Here is a 17,570-nt window from a genome sequence, read left to right as displayed (position 1 = left end):
TCCAGAAATTCTTTAGATGGATTAGACTAAGGTTGTATGGCTCCCAGAGTATGTACCACTCTGTTCCTAGTCAAGGGCTGGTATGCTGGGGTCACCTTAGAAGACTGCAGTTACTTCATGACAGTGAGAACTGCTTCTGCATTGATTTATATTTTAATCATTGCCTGCTTTTCTTTCTCCCTCCCTCCGTCTATTGCACCCCAATGAAACAAGTATTAGCACACTGTTCTACACCTTGCTTTTTTCACTTAATCTTTTATCAGAAATCCTTCTATCTAGCTGTGTTCGTTTTAACAGTTTAATAGTATGCATTATTTAACCATTCATCTGTGGATCTGTAGGTTATTTCTAGTCTTTGGCTATTAAAAATAGTGTTGCAATAAATAACCTTCCAAAGAAGTTGTATCAGTGTACACTTCTATCAATGGTATAAGAAAGTGCTTATTTCCTTATACTCTTTGACCTCTACCCAGTTACACTGTCCAACTTTCTGATCTTTATCTGAGAAGTGAAAAATAGTCTTACTGTAGTTACAATTTGCAATTTTGTTGTAATGAGTGAAGTTGAACAGCTTCTCTTTTTTTAAAAAGCCATTTGTATTTCCTTTCTCTTTTTGATATATAGGAGTTTTGGTTTTTTTTTTGAAGATTTTATTTATTAATTTGACAGAGAGAGACACAGCGAGAGAGGGAACACAGGCAGGGGGAGTGGGTGAGGGAGAAGCAGGCTTCCCGTGGAGCAGGGAGCCTGATGCGGGGCTCCATACCAGGACCCTGGGGTCATGACCTGAGCTGAAGGCAGACGCTTAAGGACTGAGCCACCCAGGCACCCAATATATAGGAGTTCTTTACACATTAAGGAAGTTAAGCCTTTGTCATGTATTGCAAATATATTTTCAATCTGTCAATTACCTTTTGACCTTGTTTATGGTGTTTTTTCATGTAGAAAATTAAAATTTTTGTGAAATCAGATTTATCAGCCTTTTCTAGGTTTTTGTGCCATGGCTTAGAAAGACTTTGTTCTATGATTACAAAAAATTTTCTTCAGTGTTTCCTTACACACTTTTATGGGTTTTTTTTTTTTTATGTTTAATTGTTAAACCAGGACTTTATTCTGATAAAAGGAATGAGGTAGATATCCAACTAACTTTTTTTGTGGTAAAATATATATAACAAAATGTTCCATTTTAGCCATTTTTAAGTGTACAATTCAATGTCATTGATTCCATTTATAATGTTGTGCAACCATTACCACTGTTTCCAAAACCCTTTCAGCACCCCAAATAGAAACTCTGTACCCATTAAGCAATAACTCCTTATTTCCCCCTCCCCCTGGTAACTTCTGCTCTACTTTCTATCTGTGAATTTGCCTATTCTAGATACCTCTTACAAGTGGAATCATACAGTGTTTGTCCCTTTGTGTCTGGCTTATTTCACTTAGCATAATGCTGTCAAGGTTGAGCTGTGTATTGTAGCCTGTTACCAACTTCACTCCTTTTTATGGCTAATATTTTTTTGTATGTATGTACCACATTTTGTTTCTCCATTCATCTGTTAATGGACACTTAGGTTGTTTTCACCTTTTGACTACTGTGAATAATTCTGCTGTGAACATTGCTGTGCAGATAGCCATTGGAGTCCTTGTTTTTTAATTTTTTTTGGATTTGGACCTAGAAGTGGAGTTGCCGGTTAATATGGTAATTCTATGTTTAGCTTTTTGAGTAACTGCTAAACTGTTTTCTATGGTGCCTGCAACGTCTTATGTTCCCACTAGCAGTGTTTGAGGATTCTAATTTCTTCATATCCTCACAAACACTTGTTATTTTCCATTTTTAAAATTATAGTCATGGTAGTAGGTATGAAGTGGTTTAGATTTGCATTTCTGTAATGACTAAGGATGTTGAGTATCTTTTTCCTGTGTTTATTGACTAAAATTGTGTATCTTGGGAGAAATGTCTATTCAAGTCCTTTGCCAATTTTTTTTTCCTAAGACGACTTTTTTAACTTTTTTTTTTTTAAAAGATTTTATTTATCGGAGAGAGAGAGTGAGAGGGAGAAGTAGATTCCCCGCTGACCAGAGATCCCAATCTGGGATTTAGTCCCAGGACCCTGAGATCATGACCTGAGCTGAAGGCAGACACTGAACCGACTGAGCCACCCAGGCACCCAGTACTTCATTTTTTTAGAGTAGTTTTATTTATTTATTTATTTTTAAAGATTTTATTTATTTGAGAGAGAGAGAATGAGAGATAGAGAGCACGAGAGGGAAGAGGATCAGAGGGAGAAGCAGACTCCCCGCTGAGCAGGGAGCCCGATGCGGGACTCGATCCCGGGACTCCAGGATCATGACCTGAGCCGAAGGCAGTCGCTTAACCAACTGAGCCACCCAGGCGCCCTTTAGAGTAGTTTTAGATTCACAGCAAAATTGAGGGGGAGATGCAGAAATTTCTCATATATCTCCTTCCCTCACACATGCATAGCCTTCCACATTATCAAAATCCCCCACCAGAATGGTATGTTTGTTACAATTGATGAACCTACATTGATATATTGTAAATACCCGAAGTCCATAGTTTACCTTGGGTTTCATTTTTGGTGGTGTACATTCTGAGGGTTTGGACAAACGTACATGTATCCATCATTATGGCATCATATATAAAAATCCAGTGTTCTCCCTATTCATCCCTACCCCCTTTCCCAACCCCAGCAACCATATTGATCTTTTTACTGTCTACATAGTTTCACCTTTTCCAAAATGTCTTATAGTTGGAATCATATAGTAAGTAGCCTTTTCAGATTGGGTCTTTTACTTAGTAATATGCATTTAAGGTTCCTACATGTCTTCATGGCTTGATAGTTCATTTCTTTTGAACACTGAATAATATTCCATTGTCTGGATGTAACATAGTTTGTTTATCCATTCATCTACTGAAGGACATCTTTGTTGCTTCCTGGTTTTGGCAGTTCTGCATAAAGCTGCTATGTGTCCTGGATCATATGGTAAGAGTATGTTTAGTTTTGTAAGAAACCGCCCAACTGTTTTCCAAAGTGGCTGTACCATCTTGTATTCTCACCAACAATGAATGAGAGTTATTGTGCTTTATTACCCTTGTCAGCATTTGGTGTTATCAGTGTTCCAGATTTTGGCCATTCTAATAAGTGCATATTTTTATGTTGTTTTCCTTTTGTTGTTGAACTGTAGGAATTCTTTGTATATTGTGGTTATTAATCCCTTGTCAGATATATGATATGCAAATATTTTTTCCCAATCTCTGTGTTTCCTTTTAACTGTATATTGTCATCTGATGAACAAAAGTTTTTAATTTTTATGAAGTCCAGTGTATTTTTTTTTTGTCACCTGTGCTTTCGGTATCATAATTTAAGAAACCGTTGCCAAATCCAAGATCATGATGATTTTCAGCCCCTATGCTTTCTTCTAAGAGTTTTATAGTTTTCGTTCTTACATTTGGTCTTTGATCCGTTTTAGTTAATTTTTGTATGGTAAAAGTCAGCTTCATTTTTTTGCATGTGGATATCCAGTTTTCCCAGCACTTCATTCATTGAATGAATTTGCTTGCTTATTGAAATCAAATGACCATAGATCTGAGAGTTTATTTCTGAACTTTGTGTTCTATTCCATTAGTTTCTGTGACTGTTTTTATGCTATACCACACCACACTGATATAATTACTGTAGCTTTGCAGTAAGTTTTGTAATCAGGAAGTGTGAGTCCTCCAAACTTTGTTACTCTTTTTCAAGATTGTTTCGGCTATTCAGGGTTCTGTGAAATTCCATATAAATATTGGAATGAGGTTTTCCATTTCTGCAAAAATTGTCATGGAATTTTGATAGAGATCACATTGAATCAGTGTATCACTTTAGGTAGTTTTGTATTCTTAGTATTTAAATCTTCCAATTCATGAATACAGGATTTTTTTGTATTTATTTAGGTTGTCTTTAATTTCAGCTGTGTTTTGTAGTTTCCAGTGTACAAAGCTTTCACCTTTTTGGTTGTTTATTCTGAAGTATTCTTTTTGATTCTATTGTGAATGGAATTGTTTTCTTAATTTCCTTCTTTGGATTCTTTGCTAGTGTATAGAAATACCGATTTTTGTGTGTTGATTTTGTGTTTTGCAACTTTGCTGAATTTATTAGCTCTAACGGGTTTTGTGTGGGTGGGTTCTTTAGGATTTTCTACATATAAGGTCATGTCATTTGTGAATAAAGATAGTTTAACAACTTCCTTTCCAATTTGAATGCCTATTGATTTATTATAGCCCCCAGTTGCTCTGGCTAAAATTTCAGTACTATGTTGAATAGAAGTGGTGAAAGTGTGGGGTGCCTGGCTGGCTCATTTGGTAGAGCGTGCAATTTTTGTTCTTGGGGTTGTGAGTTTGAGCCCCAGGTTAGGTGTGGAGATTACTTAAAAATAAAATCTTTAAAATAAATAAATAAAATCTTGAAAAAAAAGAAGTGGTGAAATTGGGAATCCTTGTCTTGTTCCTGACCAGTTTTTTTTTCTAAATAACTGCCTGCTTTTATCATACTGTTTGCTGAGTATCCCATCCCTCTTTCCTCTTTCTTCCCGCCATTTAGAGTACCATCTTTATAATTTGCAGAATTCCTATATGTGTATTGAGTGAATGAAGCATGAACAAATGCCTGTATAATCTCATCTCTCTACACCTGTTCATCCTCATTTCTTGCATTTTCATCTCTTGTGCACCACAAGTTTTGTGCTCCTTATACTTCTTGCAAGACATCAGTTATTCGTTCTTTCATTTGTTTATTTTTTCATTTGCTTATTTTTATGTACTTTCACATCTTTTTTTTTTAAGATTTTATTTATTTATTTGAGAGAGAGAGAATGAGAGAGAAGAGGGTCAGAGGGAGAAGCAGACTCCCTGCTGAGCAGGGAGCCCGATGTGGGACTCGATCCCTGGACTCCAGGATCATGACCTGAGCCGAAGGCAGTCGCTTAACCAACTGAGCCACCCAGGCGCCCTGTACTTTCACATCTTAATGACTTTGCACAAGCTGTTTTGTCTGCTTAGACCTGTCATTCTCTACTTGTATACCTGGTATACTCCTGGTCATTCTTTTTTTTTTTTTTTTAAAGATTTTACTTTATTGTAAGTAACCTCTACACCCAGTGTGGGGCTCGAACTTACAACCCTGAGATCAAGAGTCGCATGCTCCACCAACTGAGCCAGCAGGGTGCCCCTCTTGGTCATCTTTTAGGTCTGTTAATGTACTGTGCTCTTTACTCCCCCAGGTGAAAGTAAATCCACTTTCCATGTTTATTTTGAATATATGTGTGTGTGTGTGTATGTATGTGTATTTATTTGAGATTTTATGTATTTATTTGATAGAGTGCACAAGCAGGGGGAGCAGGAGAGGGAGAAGCAGGCTCCCTGCTGAGTAGGGAGCCCGATGTGGGGCTCCATCCCAGGTCCCTGGGATCATGACTTGAGCCAAAGGTAGATCCTTAACCAACTGAGCCACGAAGGTGCCCATCTGTGTTTATTTTAAATGTGAGCATATTTTTCGTATGGTACTTATGATAGTCCCAAGGAAAATTTTGAGCTCTGAGTACGAAAAAGAGAAGGTTGTTAGATACAGTTGTACAAATAGCAGTAAACATTGACAACAAGAATAGTGATAGATCATGAGAAATGGGTATAATTTTTCAGGTCCTTAATCCCATGCAATAGAGGCTTTTTTGTTGTTCTTATCATTGAAATGACCAAAATGCAGTGATAAGAAAAAAAAAATCTACATTATTATTTGGCACCAGAGAAAGGTCTTACTCATATATTTGAGACTTAAATTTTTTTTTCAGTTTTATTGAGAAATGATTGATATACATCACTGTATACATTTAAGGCATACAGCATGATGGTTTGATTTATATGTATTATAAAATGATTACCAGATAGGTTCTGCTAACATCCATCTTCTCATATAATAGAATAAAAAGAAAAGACCTGAAGGAAAACAATTTTCTCCTTGTGATGAGAACTTTTAGGATTTAATCTCAATACCTTTTCTCTGTATCACACAGTGGTGTTAAGCTGTAGTCATCATGTTGTACATTACCTCCATAGTACTTATTTATCTTGTAACTGGAAGTTTGTATCTTTTGACCAGCTTCCTCCAATTCCAAGACTTAGGGGATTTTGATATTAAATAGTGTGAGCATCCACAAAAGCTTGGGTAAGAGTTGATGCCTGCACTTTCTGTGAAGAGGAACAAATGTTAGACATATGGAAAATTCACCTCAAGAAAGACTATTGGATCATTTAGAGCATGTGAAATAGTATAAGAAATAGAGAAAACTGGAATTCAGATTCCCAAAACAAGAGCAGGTTATAAAAATAAACCAAGAACAGGAAAGAGCTCTTAAAACTTATAAAACATAATTGTTAAAATTTAAGACTCGCTAGAAAAATGGATCATGCAGGATACCAGGTTAGCGTGAGAAAACTCTCCGAATTCAGGAAAAAGATATTTAAAGTGAAAATTATGAGAGAACATTTAAAACACGTAAAGGTCTCAAATCTCTGTGTTAGGTGGTTCTGAGAGAACAGAGGACCCTTAGATGAAGCAGTGACCAAAGAAATAGTGGAAGTGTCTCTGAGCTGAAGAAAGCCTTGAATTTCAAGATTAAAGGGGACCACAAAGTCTTCACCAAGAATATATTTAAAAAAGCATAAAAACCTAGGTGTGTCATGATGAATTTTCTAAGTATTCATGATAAAAGAAAAAACCCTGTAAGGTAGTAAAACAAGTTATGTTTAGAGAAGCACCAGTCAGATTTGCATGAGAGTTATGCACTCTGGACACTGTATGCCAGAAGATAAGGGAGAAATGTCACCCAAGAGCTGAGAGAAATGAAATAGGTATAGAATGTAGGTTTGGGCAGTTGAAGCCAAGTAAAATCTAGAGTTAAGCTAAATAATTATAATTATTGTTATAAGCCTTAGTGCAAATGATAAGAAATTAATTTTGAAATAATTGGAAATGTAAAAAATGTGGATCCAAAGTTCTGGATTATTTCAAGAAAATATGGGGGATTGGGCTGTAGGAAGAGGGAAGTGAAACCTATGATAATTGTACCATAGATTTTACCAGTAGGTTTTTTTGTTTGTTTGTTTTAAGATTTTATTTATTTGAGAGCATAGAGGGAGAGGGAGAAGCTGACTCCCCGCTGAGCAGAGAGCCCGATGCAGGACTCTGGGATCATGATCCGAGCTAAAGGCAGATGCTTAACTGACTGAGCCACCCAGACAGTCCTACCAGTAGGCATTTGATAGATGCTTTCACATTAGTAGAAAGACACAAGTTCAAATGCTTTTACAAAATTTTAAGACTAATCCCCAGCAGAATAGGAATGGTACTTTTACTTCTAAATTATTAGAGGGAAAGAGGAACAAAGAAAACTTGATTAATAAACAAGGGGAACAGGAAATAAGGAAGCATAACATATAGAAAACAGCCATTATGAATTATTTTTGGGTAAAAGAAGAAATCAATATGCCTTTAGAGACTCTAGAAAATAATGAGATGACGCTCTTCTAAAACTTAACAGGATTTGACCAGTCTTTAAAACAAGAAGGGAAGAAAAGGGTATTAATAGGCTAAGCATTTCATTTCAAGCTAGAAAAACAAAAAAAAAAAAAAATGAAATAAAACTTTAGAAGGACAGACTGAATAAAAGGAAAGGTAAAAATAAATGAGTTTAACATCTTCCCTTCTCCTTCCTAATAGGCAGTTTAATTTTACCTATGATTATAGTCCTAAAATTCTAATGATGTTATTAGATATTATCTAAAGATATAGAACACCATTCCCGAATTTATTCTGGGGCTATAAAGATGGTCAGTATGAGGGAGTGTAATACTATGTAATTCATCCTTGTTGATTAAAGGAGAAAAAAAGTGTGGTCATGTTGAGATCAGTTAAAATAACAAAATTTTTTTAAATACTTAAGAATGAACTTAAGAAATGTGTTGGGGGGGTGGGTGCCTGGGTGGCTCAGTCGTTAAGCGTCTGCCTTCGGTGCAGGTCATGATCCCAGGGTGCTGGGATTGAGCCCCACATTGGGCTCCCTGCTCCTCAGGAAGCCTGCTTTTCCCTCTCCCACTCCCCCTGCTTGTGTTCCTGCTCTTGCCATCTCTCTCTCTCTCTCTCAAATAAATAAATAAATAAAAATCCTAAAAGAATTGTTTTGGGTTTGGGGCACCTGGGTGGCTCAGTCAAATGTCTGACACTTGATTTCGTCTCAGGTCATGATCTCAGGGTTGTGAGATCAAGCCCTGCATGGAGCCTGCTTAAGAGTCTCTCCCTCTTCCCTCTGCCCCTAGCTCCGATCGTGTGTTCTCTCTCTCTCAAATAAATAAATAAAATCTTTTAAAACAATTTGTTAACTAGTTTTTTTGAAATTTTACTTTTAGAAAAAGTATACCAGATAAAGCAAGATGAATGAAATCTTAGCCTTTTAGGGTTAATAAAATTGTAAAGGAAATTTCCAGTCCATTTAGGAGACTAACATTTTTATGGGCACATCCATTTGAAACTAAATATTTACATTTTAAAATATGTAACAAATCATTCATAAAGACATTTTGAAGCAGAAAATTTTTTATTTCACTTCTAGTAACTATAGGCACTGTAATGAATTTTTTCCCCAAAGAGTTTGTAATTTAGACCTGAGATTAATAGGTTTATTTTATAGTTTCTCTAGAAGAAATAAGTAGATACAAATATCAGACCCTGCTTGGTCTTACATTTAAGAATTTCTTATTAATCTTACAAAATGAATACGGTTTGTTGTTGTTGTTTGGGGGGGTGCAAAATGGTGGTTTTATCAAAAGCACGGGGACAGGACCCAGGGGCAGAAAGAGCTGCAACACTGGGGTTGTGGGGGGTGGCTGATTATATACTGTGGGATTGCGGGAGGTAAGGAAAAAGGGAGGTTTCAAAAGAAATTTCATATGCTAAAGAGGACCTACAAGATACTGGAGGCCTTGCCATTGTCAAGTTAAGGTGGTTTTCCCCTCTAGCAAGGGATTAACATTAAGATAGTTGGGAGATTCCTGGAAGAATGTCACACATGTCCCACCCAGGAGTGGGGGGGGGGGAGCGGCGGGGGAGCTTGCAGGGTCAACATGAATAGTTTTTTAAAACTGTTTTTTTCCCTTTTTGTCCAAAACATGTTACTGTCTTCTATCCAAGAAAACAAACTTTTTATTGAGCTGAATGGTTTCATGTGGGGCTTGTAAAAGCTTGACATTCAATTTCTGTCAAAATAAGAGCCATAGTAATATAGTCAGTGATATTGTAATAGCAAAATGTAAAGGGACAGATGGTAGTTATGCTTATGGTGAACATAGCATGATGTATACTTGTCAAGTCTCTAAGCTGTACATCTGAAACTAATGTAACATTGTGTGTCAACTGTTCTAAAAAAAATAAGAGCCATAGTTGCTCTTCATTGCTGTGAACGGCATTCAAGGGTATATGTCAAGAATAGGCAGGGCTGTTTATGAAGTGAAGAGTAGCTGGATGTTTAGCGAGAAAGTGTAGTATTCTTGTAGATCAGCCTAACATTATTTGATCATCTGCAAATTAAATTCTGTAGTAGAGTCAGTTTAGCTCCTTACTCAAACCATATGTCCAAAATAAATTTCAAGAGATTAAATGTTATGTGTATAAAAATATTAGATGAAATAAAAAGAGAAAGTAGCTGTGTTGAAAGTAAATATGTTCAGAATTTAAAGTTAGAATCTTCTGCCTGGATGTAAGTTATAAGGCCAATGGTTGAAGTGGATTATTTTATGTTCCAGAAATTAGGCTTCTTTGCAAAAGGACATGGGTAATCTTAATATAGTCAACTATATGTGTATGTAAATTACAGATATGCTGAGGAGTTAAATGAATTTTTCTCCCAAATAGCAAATGGTGGCTCAGTTCCATTTATTGATTTTTGTTATTCCTTTGTTTATATCATGTATTATCATTCGAGGAGACTGTATGAGTTTATGCTACTGCTCAGATGGTATGAGTGCCTGGCTTTTAAACAGCTACATGATATTCAGTTGATTGGATGTACCACTGTTTTTTCAACCGGTCTTTCCTCTGTCATTGGACATTCAGGTTATTTCTAGCTTTCAACATTATAAATAACTCCATGAAAGAGATCTTTGTACATGAGTTACCCACATTTTGGGTTATTGCCCCTACAAGAGAAGTAACTAGTGAGCCAATTAGTCCTAGCTTTTTTTTGAGCAAAAATAAAAATAAATTGGATTTTTAAAATTTTTCATTAAACACGATCCTTTCCATTTAGATTTAGCTTTAATTAGTAAGAGTTGGTATTGGATAAGAATAGTGGTTTTCTGGGGCGCCTGGGTGGCTCAGTCGGTTAAGTGGCTGCCTTTGGCTCGGGTCATGATCCTGGGGTCCTGGGATCGAGCCCCATGGCTGGCTGCCTGCTCAGAGGAGAGCCTGCTTCTCCTTCTCCCTCTGCCTGCCACTCTGCCTACTTATGTTCTCTGTCAAATAAATCTTAAAAAAAAAAAAAAGAATAGTTTTCTTTTTTTAAGATTTTATTTATTTATATTCATGAGAGAAAGAGGCAGAGGGAGAAGCAGGCTCCCTGCTGAGCAGGGACACCCCCCCCCCCCCCCCCGCCCCGGGGCTTGATCCCAGGACCCCGGGATCATGACCTGAGCCAAAGGCAGTTGCTTAACAGCTGAGCCACCCAGGCGCCCAGAACAGTGGTTCTCAACTGGATATTGGTGAGGTAGATTTGAGGTGGAGTTTGCTGTCCGTGGAAATTTGGCAATGTGTGAAGAGGTTTGTCACAGCTGGGAGAAGGAATGGTACAACATTATTGCACAGAGGCCAGCATTGCTGCTGCTAAACATGCTACAGGGCACAAGACGGTCCCCACAACAAAGAATTATCCACAACCCCCCCCCCAAACCAAAGAATTATCCAGCCAACAAAGAATGTCAGTAGCGCTGAGTTTGAGAAACCTTGGATTTGCAGGTTTTGCTGCTGGCAGGAAACATTCTTGTAGTCTTCAGGGCTACTGTTTCTGGGTTCTCTCTGCTCTAGGAGGGGAATGTTTTAGCATCAAATGTCAATAGAGGCTGATTCTGCCAAATGTAATACAGACCTAGTAAATAGCTCAACACGTATCTTCCCATTTTGAGAAACACCATGTGTTTTATTGTTTATACAAAATGCTTATAAAATTATTTATTTTTGTGTATTGGGTATTCTTGAAAATGACTCATTCAGTGTCAGACCTAGTTATTGTTGAGATTTGGCCATACTGTGTGTATTTGAGATCTGCATTTAGCTGCATGAGGAAGAAAATCAGGCAGTAGCTGACTTAACAAATAGAGGCAGATTTTTCTTCTGCAGTGACAGTTCTGGAGGTAGGAGTCCAGAGTTGTTACTATGGCTCCCCGATGCCCTCAGTGACCCGGTTTCCTCTATTTCTGCTTAGCCTTCCTTAGAATGTGCTTTTTACCTTGTTGGCACGGGATATCTCCTCCCCATTCCCATCCCTCACCCCCAACATCAAAACTTGTACCCGGCAGGCAGAAGTGAGAAGGACAGAGATCAGCAGAGCCAGCTCTTTTGATAAAAGCTTTCCTGAAACCCAGTCCAGTGATTTCTGCTTATTCTCATTGGCTGGAACTGTGTCCCATGACTGTTGTTACTTGTACCGGAGGCTGGGAAATAGAGGATTTTAGTTGAGTTAACTGTTAAGTTAGAAAGTAATAATTAGAAACTTTGAGTAAGGAAGAATGGATATTAGGATGGCAACTAGTATGTATCTCTGGAGCCGCTTTTTAAAGTATTGGGGGTTCTTTGTTGAGCTTGACTCTAGTCTGGCACGGTGAAGGAAAAAAGGTATTGGGGGTTCTGGTCCTAAATGCACTGAAATGAAAGAAACTTAAAGAGGAACAAACAGAAATTTGAGAGAATGGACTCTTACAGAGTTATGTGGGTTTTTTTTTAATTAATTGAGAAAATAGAATGTATTTGTTATGAATATTTCTTAATCCCAAGAACTTGGCTGTTTATGGTGTTTGGGAAATTAAAATCTCTTCCCTATCCCTATACTTGTTGCTCCACCTTATTTTTTTTTTTTTTTGCAACATCAGTAATGACTTGTTATAGTGAACACAAATAAGTGTTTTTCTGTAGGCTAAAAATTGGAATCAGCAACTGAGAGATGGACTTAAGTGTGGAAAATAAGTGTATATGCATAACACAAGCATTGAAGCAGGGCTAGTGTACTAGAAGGACCCTCTTTGCCCATTAAAAAAATTGTTTTTATTGGACTTTTTAAATATAATCTGGATAGCAATCCCTTATCAGATACTATTTTCTCCCATTCTGTGGGTTGCAACAACTTTTCAGTGTGATTTTAAAACTATGTAGCATTAGGACTGATATTATACTAGTATTTATTAGAATTTTAGCTAGTTTATTTTAACGTAATATATGAATATATGGTTTGAAATCCCAGTAGCACAAAAAGTGTCCAATAAAAAGGAGTTAAAAGGACAGATTACTTTGGAAAGGAGGAGAGGGGGCAGGGTAGGGAAAGCCTTTGGCTATATCTGATCTGTACAGCTTTATAATTTGGTATCTAAATACAAGACAAAGTGATCACCACCACAAGACTAGTTACCATCCATCACCATGCAGTTGGCCTCCTTCACCCATTTCATCCACTCCCGAAACTCCTTCCCCATGGGTAACCACTAGTTTGTTTTCTGTATGTATGAGTTTTGATTTTGTTTATTGTTTTGGATTTCACATATGTGTGAATCATGCAGTGTTTGTCGTTCTCCTGTGATTTATTTCATTTAGCATGCCTCAGGGTCCACCCATGCTGTAATAAATGACAAGGTTTCATTCTTGTTTATGGCTGAGTAGTGCTCCATTGTTTTAATTATGTGTGAGAGAGAGAGTGTGTGTGTGTGTGTCACATCTTCTTTATCCTTTCATATATAAACAGACACTTAAGTTGTTTCCACATCTTGGCTATTGTAAATAATGCTGCAATGATGTGTTTTATTCCTTTCCTAAAAAAAGAGGTTTGGGGGCACTTGGGTGGCTCAATCAGTTGAGCATCTGACTCTTGATTTCTGCTCAGGTCATGATCTCAGGGTCTTGGGATTGAGCCCCATGAAGGCTCCATGCTTAATGTGGGGTCTGCTTGAGATTCTTTCTCTCCCTCTCCCACTTCCCTCACTTGAGCATGCACTCTCTCTCTCTAAAATAAATAAATTAAAAAAAGATTTGAAGTGGATATTCAGAAGTGGCAATAAGTGTTTAATCTAACTTATGGTAACATGAGTGTGATATTATTTGTATTTTTCTGTTGGAAATATAATGAAAACAAATTTTTAGTTACATAAATCTGTACCCTTCCCTAGATGTTCAGCCTCCCCCCCACAAAAGTTACTAATTTCTCATCTCCTTCTAGAATTATTCACTGTATTCTAGGCATATTTATGTTTGAGTGGGTTGTTCCCTCCCCACCATGAGTGCATATTCTTTTGTACTTTTTTTTTCCCACTGTGCAGTGAAATTGTTCATTTCATTGTTTCTTTGAAATTTTTTCATATCACTGTATGTAGTACTTGTTCTTTTTCCTTGTTCCCATGTATTTTACTGCATTGGTGCCTTATAATTTATCTCACCAGTGCACTCAGATTCTTGCTAATTTTTCACTCTTATGTACAGTGAACATCCTTGTGCATAAATCTTTGCACACAGGTGTGTGGCTACATGATATAAATTCCTTGAGGATAAAATTGGTAGGTCAGGTTTATGATCTTATTAAATTGTTCTCAAACATTGTATCTGTTTATATTCTGCAGTAATGTATGAGAATACTATCATTTGCATAGTGTTAGTAGAATTTTTATTCTTGCCAATTTGTTTTCTCTACGCTTGATACAGAAAAGCTATTAACAGAAAACTGTTGTAGTATTCTTTTATTTTGTAATTTTTAAAAAATTTTTTATTTGAGAGAGAATGTGTGCTAGTGAGAGAGTGCGTGCCAGAGAGAGGGAGACCACCTCTAATTTTCTATTTTCATATGTTTCATTCAGTTTTCGTATCAAAGTTAAGCAGCCTCCTATATTAATTTGGACAGAAATATTACCTTTCAGTTTCAAATACTTTTCCATGAAAGCATATGATAACAAATGTAATGAGCTGAAAAGATGAAAAAATGTCAACTATTCCCACACATTAATTATAATAAGTTTTTAAATGTTAAGTAATATTATATGTACAATTAAACACATTCAGGTCTAGGCTTAGTGTGGCCATATCCTCTCGGAATTTCTTCCCCAGTGGAACACAGAAAACTGTAAGGGTCCTAAGATGAGCTTCTGGCCCAGTGGTGGTTGCTAAGCAGTTATGAGTCTAGAAATAAAATTTGAGGATATTTCTGGACTCAAAGTAACAGCAATATGGGAAACTCCAAAATAGAGGTAGATATTATTGAGAGTTTTGTGAGAGATCTGAGTATGATGTGGTTAGCCTTAGATACCTCCATTGCATTTGTTCTGTGTTACATAAAATGTTTAATGTTGCCTGTAGGTGTTGAATATTGCATGGCAATATATAAATACATCCAGAGCAGAGACTTTGTGCCTGAAGGACCTTGTTCAGTCCTGAGGTCTGCCACTTACTGGCATTATGACCTTTGGCAGATTGTTTAACCTCTCAAAGCTTATCATCCCTCACATATAAAACAGGGATGATAGTTTTTCCTATTGGTGTTGTAAGAATTGAATGAGATAATGTAGACAGTGAGCTTTGTGTTGTACTTGGCATTTCATCAGTGCTTGATAAATGTTACTTTATACTGGCTGGGAAAGTATTTGTTTTGCTATATACAATTTAAGAGGAATATTAAAATATATTTTTGTTATTTTAAGGAAATTCGCAATGAGTCCCATGACTATCCTCATAGAGTGGCCAAGTTTCCAGAAAACAGAAATCGAAACAGATACAGAGATGTAAGCCCATGTAAGTACTTTTGGTTTGTGTGCATGTGTGTGTTTGTTGGTTTGTTTTAGGAGGCAGAATACAATGAAAAAGAAGGTTTGGGATCAGGGTTGATAAGTACAGTGGTTTTCTTCATATTAACATAATACACGTTCTTTAAAGAAAAATTTCAAGGCACAGAATACTAGAAGGAAGGAAAATTGCTCATAATTATTGCATCCTTCAAACACAGCCACTGTTATTTTGGTGTATTTCTTACTATTTTTCTTAGCATAATTTTTTTCTTTAAAATTAATTGTAATCATATTTATGTGTAATGTGTATTCATATATGTATATTTTCATTATTATTCCAACCTTTTAAATATTAAAATATTTATCAGTGTAATTTGCTTTTTTCCCCAAATTATAAAAATAGTACGTACTCACTGTAGAAAATTTTTAAAACAGAAATGTATAAAGGAAAAAACCCTATGATTTAAAAACAGAAACCTTTGGGTTTATATTCTTTTTGTATTTTTTCTGAATAAACATACACACATTATTTTTATTTTTATTTTTTAAATATTTATTTGAGAGCAAGCATGAGTGCGCATACGAGCAGGGAGAGTGTAGGGAGAGGGAGACAGTCTCAGGCAAGCTCCATGCTGAGCACCGAGCCTGACCATGGGGCTCGATCTCTGGATCCTAAGATCATGACCTGTACTGAAACCAAGAGTCAACCAAGAGTCGGATGCTTAACTGACTGAGCCCCCAGCATGCCTATACACATTCTTTTAAATATAAAATTAGAATCCTTCACATATTAATTGTAGCTCTTTTCCCACCTCACAATACATTGTAAGCATTTTCCTGTCATAAATCCTTTAGTGGCTTTAATAGTGGCTTTGGATATGCCATTCTTTTATGTAATAGTTCCCTTGTGGTTGAACATTTAGATACTGATGTACACACTCATTTATATACACAATTCTGTGAATAGTTGTCATACCACTGTTTTAAAAATGTGTTTATCCTGAGGTGATTTTATTTTTTGTTCTGATTGATACCATTTGTTGAAATACTAAATTAAGCTGCCTTACTATTCTACAGTATTACCCCATATTTGATTTTAGTGGGCATAGGTATTTTCTTTAGGGCTGCTTGTTAGTAGGGATGTTAAAAAAAATCTGAATGTATCACATTTTGGTTCTTGCTTGTTTATCGTTTTTTCCTCTAGTTGACAAGGGTATGGTGCTGGTGTGCTGAGGCCTCCTGTGTAGTTTGAATAATCTCACTCTACTCAAGGCTATGATTGTATACCCTTATATATGTTGTATTCCTTCTTAGGGGAGGGTATGAATATGCCACTGAAAATCTAATTACTGGGGAAAAGGTCCATACTTTCTTAAAGGAACAGAACATTCTTTCTGTTGACCAAGTACATTTCCATGAAAAGTGTATTGGCTGATTTTGGACAAATCAAATGAGAAGTAATCTCTTAAAATATTTCATGTTTATTATAAATTACTTATTAAATATTATGTTTCTCTTACGTTTTCCTTAACAATTAATAGTGTTTGTAAAGATAAGTCTCCAGCAGAGAGTGGTTTTCTGTTCTTCTTCACTTATAGACACTTGAAGATATGAGAGACTTCCAGAGAAACCTGACTCACCATGGCAACAATTCTGGTGTTGGTGTGTGTGCAGGGAATGGGGGTATGGGCAGTGGTTCTAACATTTAGGTGCCCCTTCACCCACTCCAAATTTCTGTTGAGTATCATTGAGCTAGAACACTAATCTTTAGTGTTTTGTACCAAGAGTTTTGAAGACAGTGTGTCCCAGTTGTACACCTTGCTTTGTTGCCTCTAATTTAAAAAAAACAAAAAACAAAAACACCAAAAACCCAAGCTTCTTATTTTGATAATTGTAGCTATCTATGCGGTTGTGAGAAATAGCACTCAGAGATCCAGCATACCCTTCCCCTAGTTTTCCCCAGTGGTAACATCTTGGCATAATTGCAATCAGGAAATGGACATGGATATGATCCATCCAGATCTCCCCAGTGTTACTTGCACTCATTTGTGGCTGTGTTCAGTTCTGCTCAGCTCTGTTACATGGTAGAGTGTGGGGTCTCCACCCCAGTCTGGGTACGGACCAGTGGAACAGCTTCACCTTAAGATCCCTCCCTGCCTTACAGTTCTGGATCTCTTCAACTCTCAACTTGAAATCTTAAATGCTGCTACCTTGAGGGCTACTTTCTGTCTTCCCAGCTCTTTGACTTCATCAGGATCTTTAGTTTGTTGACTTTTTCATTTATTATAGTACATTACTTCCTTCCCCACCCTATTTATTACTTAATGACTTTCTTGCTGTTCTAATATGTTAGAAAGATAATCTCTGGCTCTTTAATTCTACCTACCCTGTGAAACCTAGCGTCAGATAGTCGTTCAGCTTCTGTGACCTTTGGGCTCATGTGTGTGCCTTGGGTCGGCTCGGCCACTGGCTGGGCCTGCGGTGTCCCGCTGTCCTCCGT

The 17,570-nt window shown here is 36.8% G+C and overlaps 1 protein-coding gene across 2 annotated transcripts in view; it reads left to right on the top strand.

Annotated features, from left to right (window-relative positions):
- Positions 1-17,570, top strand: part of PTPN2 (protein tyrosine phosphatase non-receptor type 2) — an 88,356-nt gene that overhangs the window by 8,765 nt on the left and 62,021 nt on the right. For both annotated transcript variants that reach the window (XM_028089336.2, XM_028089333.2), the window contains exon 2: positions 14,987-15,077. In XM_028089336.2, the coding sequence (XP_027945137.1) occupies positions 14,987-15,077 (91 nt within the window). The remainder of the gene's footprint in view (positions 1-14,986; positions 15,078-17,570) is intronic.

The sequence above is a fragment of the Eumetopias jubatus genome, unplaced genomic scaffold (assembly GCF_037043125.1).
Source record: "Eumetopias jubatus isolate StellerSeaLion01/CBP00866 unplaced genomic scaffold, mEumJub1_p1.0 scaffold_16, whole genome shotgun sequence".
Taxonomy (NCBI): domain Eukaryota; kingdom Metazoa; phylum Chordata; class Mammalia; order Carnivora; family Otariidae; genus Eumetopias; species Eumetopias jubatus.
This window is presented reverse-complemented; position numbering and strand designations above follow the sequence as displayed.